This window comes from Mandrillus leucophaeus, unplaced genomic scaffold (genome assembly GCF_000951045.1).
Source record: "Mandrillus leucophaeus isolate KB7577 unplaced genomic scaffold, Mleu.le_1.0 Scaffold688, whole genome shotgun sequence".
In the NCBI taxonomy this organism is placed as follows: domain Eukaryota; kingdom Metazoa; phylum Chordata; class Mammalia; order Primates; family Cercopithecidae; genus Mandrillus; species Mandrillus leucophaeus.
In genome coordinates this window covers 1,227,685-1,237,564 of record NW_012107452.1, presented here as the reverse complement: position 1 = coordinate 1,237,564, position 9,880 = coordinate 1,227,685, and the positions used below count along the sequence as shown (strand labels likewise).

The following is a 9,880-nucleotide window of genomic DNA, read 5'->3' as shown; positions in this document are numbered from 1 at the left end:
CTCCAGCCTGAGTGACAGAGTGAGACTTTGCCTGAAAAAACATGCATGTATCGGCTGGGTGTGGTGGCGCACGCTTGTAATCTCAGCACTTTGGGGGGCCGAAGTGGGCGGATCACTTGAGGTCAGGAGTTCCAGATCAGCCTGGCCAATGTGATGAAACCTCATCTCTACTAAAAATACAAAAATTAGCTGGGTGTGGTGCTGCACGCCTGCAGTCCCAGCTACTCGGGAGGCTGAGGCAGGAGAATCGCTTGAACCTGGGAGGTGGAGATTGCAGTGAGCCGAGATCGCACCACTGCACTCCAGCCTGGCAACAGAGCAGGACTCTGTGTCAGAAAAAAAGCCTCTGCCGTGGGTATAATCAGCCTTTTAAATTTCGATATACGTTATTTAATAACAAGTAAGGTTGAGCATCTTTTTTGTGTGTTTTGGCATGTATTTTCTATAAAGTCTTTTTTTTTTTTTGAGATGGAGTCTCGCTCTGTCGCCCAGGCTGGAGTGCAGTGGCACAATCTCCACTCACTGCAAGCTCCGCCTCCCAGGTTCACACGATTCTCCTGCCTCAGCCTCCTGAGTAGCTGGGACTACAGGTGCCCACCACCACACCCTGCTAATTTTTTGTATTGTTTAATAGATACGGGGTTTCACCGTGATGGCCAGGATGATCTCAATGTCCTGACTTCGTGATCCACCCACCTCGGCCTCCCAAAGTGCTGGGATTACAGGTGTGGGTCACTGCACCCGGCCAAGGCACTCTTTTTTTTTTCAACTCTTTTTAAAGAGTTGAAAAGTTGAAAGTATTTTCCGCAAGTGGTTTGTGTTTTGACTTTTGTTCCTTGTGTTTGTGAACTCATATACATGTATGTAAGAAGAGAGACATTTTTAGTTTTTATGTAGTCAAATTTAAGCTTTTATAGATTCTTTGGCACTTTTACTTTTGGTTTATGTACAATGTCTGATACTGCTGTTTAATAGCATTGTAACTATGTGTGCTCGTTATCCTTTCATTTTTGTCCCTATTTTTTTAAATTTAACACAATCGTTTCTCTTCTTTAAAACAAACTACAAGCTCCACACATTTTTACTTATAATTACATACTCAGGTCCAGTGGAGAAATTTAACAGTTTTTTTTTTTTTTTTTTTTTTTTTGAGGCAGAGTCGTCTTGCTCTGTTGTCCAGATTGGAGTGCAGTGGCTCAACCTCGGCTCACTGCAACCTCCGCCTCCCAGGTTCAAGCGATTCTCCTGTCTCAGCCTCTGGAGTAGCTGGGATTGCAGCCATCTGCCACCATTCCCAGCTAATTTTTGTATTTTTAGTAGAGGTGGAGTTTCACCATGTTGACCAAGCTGGTCCCGAACTCCTGACCTCCAGTGATCCGCCCTCCTCAGCCTCCCAAAGTGCTGGGATTACAGGCATGAGCCACCACACCCAGCCAAATTTAACAATTTTTAAAAATAATTCAGTTACCTTATATACACACTACTAAGGAAATCTGCCCTCTCAAAGTTTTCCTGTTGCTCCAACAGAAAATTTGAATACTTTAGCATAGCATTATCTGGCCTCATCTCTACCTTGTTCTCTAGTCATTTTCATTTTCTTGAACTTCCCTTCTACCACAGGGACTTTGAACTTGAGATTTTCTCTACCTAGGATTACTCATCCTTCTTCTTTGCCTAGTTAAAATCTCATCTTTTTGATTTCTTTTTCCAAGGTGACTGACTTGCTTAAGGAAGATTGCCCTTTCCTGCTCTTTTAAGTAGTTCCTCTGGTTATGTTTTATGTGTCTTAGACTGACTGTAAGTTCCACAACAGGAGTATTATACAAACATCAAGTGAAGTACCTGACCTATATTTATAGGTTAATATTTTTTGAATGAATGAATGTCTGAATTTTAGATTTAAAAAGTATTGGCCGGTCGTGGTGGCTCACCCCTATAATCCCATCACTTTGGGAGGGCGAGCCAGAAGGATCGTTTGAGCCAGGAGTTCAAGACTAGCCTAGGAAACATAGTGAGACCACATCTCTACAAAAATAGAAAAAATGAGCTGGGCGCAGTAGCACATGCCTGTAGTCCCAGCTACCCAGGAGGCAAAAGTGGGAGGATCACATGAGCCCATAAAGTCAAGGCTGCAGTGAGCTGTGATCTCCAGCCTGGACGACAGAGTGACACCGGACCCTGTTTCCAAAAAATACATATATAAACGTACATATATACATACACATGCACACACATGTGCGTGTGTGTATATATATGTTATTACCATATGGCTTAAAATAATGTGAAATTTTAAAAATATTTTACTTTATTTTAATCATGCAGACTGTATGGAAGGTAACTTCTAAAAAGTCTCCATCATTTTGAAAGCAGAAAAATGTGCTTTTCATAGACTTGCACTGTGCTTTGGTAATGTGATATCGTCCTTCTGTTGAAACCCTCAAATCAGTCCAGATTTTACAAGTGAATACCAAGTTGTAAATGTTTTAATCCATTCTTAAGGCTTTATCCATTTCTGTCTTACTTGTAAGTTCTTTGATTTCATGGGAAACTCTTGCTTTTCTTTTCTGTTGTTTTCCAGAAAAAATCTCTGTGATTGGATTTTTCAGTGGGCATGTTTACATAATTTATAGCTTAAAAAATAAAGGTGCCGCATATACTGCTCAAAGCTATATCTAATGATAAGCTGAGTGTTTGCTTCCACAGCTCATGCAGCTGAAGACATTTAACTCTATTCTAAGAATACACAACCACTATTTCTCTGTAATTCAGACTTCCTCAGTGCCATGACTCATCGCTGCTAGATATTTACCTTATACAGATTTATCTTTGCTTTATCCCAAGGAGATGTAGCTATCCTCACAAGGCAAAAATTTGGTGTAGGCAAATAGATAGCTAAAAAAGTAATTTCCCAAATGTACCTGCACCCTCATTAAGGATGAAGTAATTTACCAGACTTAGTTAGACTTGATAGATATCTGAGGCCAGGCACAGTGGCTTATGCCTGTAATCTCAGCACTTTGGAAGGCTGAAACAGGCAGATCTCTTTAGCCTAGAAGTTCGAGGTCATCCTAGGCAACATGTCAAAACCCCATCTCTACAAAAAAATACAAAAATTAACCTGGCATGGTGGCACACTCCTGTAATCCCAGCTGCTCAAGAGGCTAAGGTGGGAGGATCACCTGAGCCCAGGAAGGCCAAGGATGCAGTGAGCTGTGATCATGCCACTGAACTCCAGCCTGGGCAACAGAATGAGACCCTTTCTCAAAAAAAGGGGAAAAAAAAAAGGGCCAGGCATGGTGGCTGATGCCTGTAATCCCAGCACTTTGGGAGGCCGAGACGGGCAGATCACCTGAGGTCAGGAGTTCGAGACCAGCCTGACCAACATGGAGAAACCCCATCTCTGCTAAAAATACAAAATTAGCCAGGTATGTTGGTGTCATGTCTGTAATCCCAGCTATTCAGGAGGCCAAGGCAGGAGAACCGCTTGAACCCAGGAGGCGAAGGTTGTGGTGAGCCGAGATTGTACCATTGCACTCCAGCCTGGACAACTAGAGCGAAACTCTGTCTCAAAAAGGAAAAAAAAAAAGAAAAAGCAGTATCTAAGATATGATTGGTTGTTTACTTGTTTAGTTCAGACCACTGAAATGGATATTTTTTAGCAGCTTTACCGAATGACATAGCCTCATAAATGTGACCGTGAGGAATCGTTATATATTACCAAATTTAAATTACCAAAATTAGGCCGGGCATGGTGGCTTATGCCTGTAATCCCAGCACTTTGGGGGGCCGAAGTGGGTGAATCACCTGAGGTCAGATGTTCGAGACCAACCTGGCCAAGATGGGGAAACCCCACCTCTACTAAAAATACAAAAATTAGCCCGGTGTGGTGATACGTGCCTGTAATCCTAGCTACTCTGGAAGCTGAGGCAGTAGAATCGCTTGAACCCGGAAGGTGGAGGTTGCAGTGACCTGAGATTGCGCCACTGTACTCCATCCTGGGCGACAGAGTGAGACTCCGTCTCAAAATCAGTCAATCAATAAATAAACAAAATTACTGTTTTTTTGGTAAAAGTAAAAATAAAGACCAACAAAGCTTTTCTCATCTAAATTTTACATCTGAACCTGACTATAGTAGTGAGGTCTCATCTCAAGTGACATATGTAGTTATCCCTCGGTATATGCATAGGGTTGTTTACAGGACCTCCACCCCATGTATACCAAAATTTGTGCATATTCCAGACTCTCAGTTGGTTCTTCAGAGCCATACACAGGTTTTTGCATCCCAAGAATACTGTATTTTCAATCCATGTTTGGTAGAAAAAAATCCAAGTATAAATGGACCCACATAGTTCAAACTGATGTTGTTCAAGGGTCAGCTGTATTATAAGGAATAACATACAATAGAACCTAAATATCTGTTTCTATAAAATTAGTTGATTAGTGTTATATTACTTACTACCTCAATAGGAATCTGTTTTTTTCAAACCTGCCTGTAGTCTGCCCTCTTCCTTTCCCTTTCCCCCCACTGACTTTCCTTGTATTAGTGTTGGGCAACATCAGAAGTATAATCAGGTATAAAAACTAAAGAAAGAAGTAGATATAGCTGCTAAAGGACGGGTAAATACTTGACACTGTTTAGTTGAATGAGACTGCGAAAGTTCAAATAATGGAAAATCACTGTATTTATCCTTAAAATTTGTTGTTGGTGTAAAAATTTTCTAAAGAGAAGAAAAGAAATGACACATTTGTTTTATTTCCACAGTGTTCAAAGAGTTACTTTTTAGGACTGAACAAGAGAAATCTGGTGTTCCTCATATTCCCAAAATTGCTGAAAAAAAAAGTAATCGCCATTCTATCCAGCATGTGCCAGGAGATATTGAACAGACATCACAGGAGAAAGGAAGTAAGAAAGTTAAAGCAAATACTGTTTCAGGTGGAAGAAACAAAATCAGGAAGATTTTGGATAAAACACGATTTAGTATCTTGCCTCCAAAGCTATTTAGGTAGGTAATGCCAATCTTAGCCATGCAGGAATTTTCATCTTCACTATAAAGTTTTTATTTGGGGTGGGGGGAGACGGGTAAGTTTTGCTTTAACTAGTGTATCATAAAGTCTTCAAACAGTACTTAAATAAGAATACATTTGAACTTCTCCCTATCACTTTCATGAAGTTACAACTTTCAGATTATATAATAGCATTATTTTGAATTCTGGAAAAGACTGCTCATTTTATTTTGTGAAATCTATTTTTAAACATTTTTGGTCCAGTTTTAGTCACCTGATCTGTACAAATTGTACACCTTAAATCTTGGGACTCATTCACCAGTTTTTGTTTTTGTTTTTTTTTTAATCATTTTTCCTTTGCAGCACCATTTATTCCTTCTTGAATTCTAAAGTTGAACTTTTTAATCAGACCTATTTCTATTTCCAAAATGGGATATCAGCAAAACTTAGTAATACTTGAAGATTTTAAATGTAAATTAAGGTCTGTAAAATACTGATGGAATTAGACCACTAAATTGTCATGATTGGGGGATGACTCTAGTATATATTACATTAGCAACTTCCTGAAGCAATTACCAAAGTTCTAATCAAGAGCAGTACAATACTTAGCACATACTAGGCACTCAGTTCATGTTTTTTGAATAAGTTAAGACAGTGAATAATCAGTGAACGAAATACAGCAAGTTCAAAAAAATACATTAAAAGAAAATATTTATTTGCCTCCTGAAAGTTCCTGGTAATTTGCCAGATGATAGTTATAGAAACAAAAAGAGATAGTCCTTAACTCTGAGAAATTCACATCAGGAACCCTTATTCTCCACACATTTATTATATCCTAAGCCAGAGACAGGAAGATAAATAGATCAAGGTTCTTATCCTCCAAGAGTTGATAATCTAAGCAAATTGCAAAGTTCTCACATTATAGGTTGATAAGTGGAGGCAGGAACAAACGTTAGGTTTGAATAGATTGTGTTTCTGTGTATATAACTAGAGCCGGAGCAAGAGAAGTAAGTTATGAGGGACCTTGAATATTATGCTAAAGATAATAGACTTCATCGTGTCATGACTGGGAGCCGTAAGAAGACATGTGATTTGATAAAATTTGTTCTTTTAGGAAGACCTCTCTGATGGCCGTGTTAGTGATTTGGGGTTGTGGATACAGCACAATATAGCAGTGATAGCAGAGTTAACAATTGGGAGGCAACTTGGAATTGTGTCAGCTCTAATCTTTAGTGATAGCTATTTTTAAATATTTTTTCAATAATTAAAACATCTCAGAGATTTTCTAGTCAGAAATGCTCATCTTCCTGAGTTCTTATTTCCAGCCAGGGAAACACATTTGCTCTTCATTTAATTTGGAACTCAGAGGATTAAAATACCCTGAACTTTTTCTAAAAGTTCATTACTCATTCTATCCTTGAGGTCAAGTGGCTTATAGAAATCATTACTTTGAAATACGAAAATTTTTGAATGTTGAGTGTCCTGTAGCGAACACTATAAGAAAATGCATGGTCTCACAAATGGGAATTGAGTAAGGAGAATGTTAGAGGAGCCAGCCTACACTGAAGAGGTCGGGGACAGGTGGGGATGACTGGAAGTCACTGTGGAAAAGGGACAAAACCGAGGATCCGAAAGGCAGAAAAGAATGCATGAAGAGAATTCCTCAGGGGGTAATGCCCTAAGTTCCACTTCTAGAAACCTTAATGGGTTTTGTCTGGAATACATCTTTCTCCCATTAACTGCGTCTCATTTTGACCAGTGACACAGTTGTGACATGTATCATCCAAAGACAGATAACACTATAATTATAACTGTCTTCAACTTGTTACTATCACATTCTAACCAGCTCTACTCAAGTTTTAGGCAGCTAAATCAGTATCTCAACTCCGTATTATCCTTTGGTGACAGGTGTGGGAATTAGTTACTATACCTGAATTCTGTCTTTGGTTGCAGCAAGAGGTGTAGAACTGAGGTCGCCAGGAACAGTCAGTTGAATATTTTCAAGCATTATAACTTTATATTGGTACCCAAAAAAGAGGACTATCTGGTAAAAATAGTTTTACTTAAACTCAGAAGGGATTATTGGATGTCTTGCTTTGTGTCAACAAGAAAATGCTTGGTTATGAATATAAATATGAATAAAATGCTGCACTGCAGAAGTTTATATTAACCTGTCTGTCCCTTCCAAACATGTTTCCAAGGAGTAAAATGCAAAGTATTTCAGCCACATAAATACAGAAAAAATAGGTTATCTTGGAAGTCAAAGGTTTCTGGAGGCTGTTTTGTTGGGAGAGCTGTCTTACCTTTCAGACTGGCCATTTTGCATTTTTGAGAATGTATCTTATATTTATTGACAGTCAGTTGAAGTGAATTCAGACAATTCCTTCTGCTACACAAAAGTATACTATCCTTTATATATAAAGAGCTCTCAGAAATCAAATAGGAAAAAAAAAATCACTAAAACTTCAATGGAAAAATAGGCAGAAAACATGACTCAGATGGTCTGTATTGATACTGATCCAGGATATACAGTTTAATCCTGGATACCGTTTGTTTCCTCACAGACTGACAAAAAGAATGGTCAGGGACAGAATTGATAATGTAATAAGTTTATAAAAGTTTAAACTGGTATGCTAATATAAAGTGATGCCTTTTTATTAAAAGCTTTAAAAGTGGCAAAATTCTGGCTGGACACAGTATCTCACACCTGTTATCCCAGCACTTTGGGAGGCCGAGATGGAGGGATCACTTGAGGCCAGGAGATTGAGACCAGCCTGACCAACATTGTGAAAGTCCATCTCTACCAAAAAATACAAAAAACTAGCTGGACATAGTGGCGCACACTTGTAATCCCAGCTGCTTGGGAGGCTGAGGCAAGAGAACTACAAAAATTAGCTGGGCGTGGTGTGGCACATGCCTGTAATCCCAGCTACTTGGGAGGCTGTGGCAGGGAAATCACTTGAACCCGGGGAGGCGGAGGTTGTGGCAAGCCAAGATCATGCCACTGCACTTAAGCCTGGGCGACAGAGTGAAACTCCAACTGAAAAATAAAAATAAAAATAAATACATAAATACATAAGTAAATTTTAATTTTAGTAGAGACAGGGTTTCACCGTGTTGGCCAGGCTGTTCTGGAACTCCTTACCTCAAGTGATCCACCTGCCTTAGCCTCCCAGAGTGCTGGGATTACAGGTTTGAGCCACCGCACCTGGCCAGTAAATATTTTTAAATGACAAAATTCTTTGATTCAGTAGTTCTGTTTCTAATAGTAATTAGATGAAGATTTATATATAGATGCTATACGTTGTTTTATCTATACTAAAACAAAATTGGAACACCCTAAATGTCCAACTGCAAGGATTGGTTAAATAAATTGTACTATACATCAGAAAAATGACTAGAAGGAAAACTATCATAATGTTGATTGTGGTTTTTGGAAGGCATGGTTTCATAGGTAATTTTTCCCTTCTGTGCTTTCTTTTTGTGTTTTACAAGTTTTCTTCTTGAACATTTTTTATTTTTTTATTGAAAAAAATGTTTAATGAGTTCAGTTTCACAATTTCTGAGCATCTCCTCTGTGCCAGACCTCTTTGGAAGAGGCACCAAGAACGGAAACTTGTTCTCTACCTTTAGCAGCACTCAATTCTGTAAGAGGATGAGTTGTCACAGAAAAGAAACAATGTAAGGAAAGAACAAATACTTGAGATAAGAATAGATAACTCCAAAATCCCAAAGAAATCATGATATAATTTTAAAAGAATGTTCCTAAAAATTAAAGTGAAAAATGTTACTAGTTTGAATTACATCTGTAAGTTAAGACAGAAGTATGGTTTTTATTGACCTAAGAATTCTTCACATTTCAGGAAATCTGTTTTTCTTTTTTAAAATCACAGTTGCCTAAGTAACATCTCTGTATTATTCATTGTAACAATCCCCAAAATAAACTGCCTTGCTTGCTTAACAGGAATTGTATTTTTCCTCCCCATTTCTTGTCAACATATTTTTTGTTTGCTTTTTAAATATTGGGATTCTTTTTTATTTACATATTGCTGATATTTATGTGGCCTTTTTAGTTTCATAATATGAAACCAAGTACTTTTATCCTAAGTAAATTTAGTGTTGGGGAAGTATTGAGAAATTTTTTTAAACAATTTTGCTTCTGTTATTGCATCACCTTCTCAGGAGACTGTTTTGGTAAGAATGATACAATTACTTGCCAAATGGGCTTTATCAACTCAGCTTTCAAATAAGCATGGAAATTTTGCCAACTAAATGCTGTTTCATTCATGGCATAGCATGGATTGTACATAGCAGTATAGTTTTCATTTATGCACCTCACACTTTAATTACTACAGTTTTGTAACCAGCTTTACGTATTTATAGCTACACAATATTGTCTCTATTGAGCATTCAAAAGCAGAAGCGATGTTAAATAGCATCAGTAAGAGATACAAGGACTTTTTGTATTTTTTTTTTTTTTTTTTTTTTTTTTGAGACGGAGTCTCGCTCTGTCACCCAGGCTGGAGTACAGTGGCCGGATCTCAGCTCACTGCAAGCTCTGTCTCCCAGGTTTATGCCATTCTCCTGCCTCAGCCTCCCGAGTAGCTGGGACTACAGTCGCCCGCCACCTCACCCGGCTAGTTTTTTTGTATTTTTAGTAGAGACGGGGTTTCACCGTGTTAGCCAGGATGGTCTCCATCTCCTGACCTCGTGATCCGCCCGTCTCGGCCTCCCAAAGTGCTGGGATTACAGGCTTGAGCCACCGCGCCCGGCCACTTTTTGTATTTTCTGTACGTCTTAGTCTGTAGTGATTCCAGCTTGCTGCAGTCACTGATGCGGTTAATTCCCTTTAATAGAAAATTGTAACTTTTTAACG

The 9,880-nt window shown here is 38.7% G+C and overlaps 1 protein-coding gene across 5 annotated transcripts in view; it reads left to right on the top strand.

Annotated features, from left to right (window-relative positions):
* Positions 1-9,880, top strand: part of RAPGEF6 (Rap guanine nucleotide exchange factor (GEF) 6) — a 219,391-nt gene that overhangs the window by 157,864 nt on the left and 51,647 nt on the right. For all 5 annotated transcript variants that reach the window (XM_012002443.1, XM_012002445.1, XM_012002442.1 and 2 more), the window contains exon 16: positions 4,763-5,003. In XM_012002443.1, the coding sequence (XP_011857833.1) occupies positions 4,763-5,003 (241 nt within the window). The remainder of the gene's footprint in view (positions 1-4,762; positions 5,004-9,880) is intronic.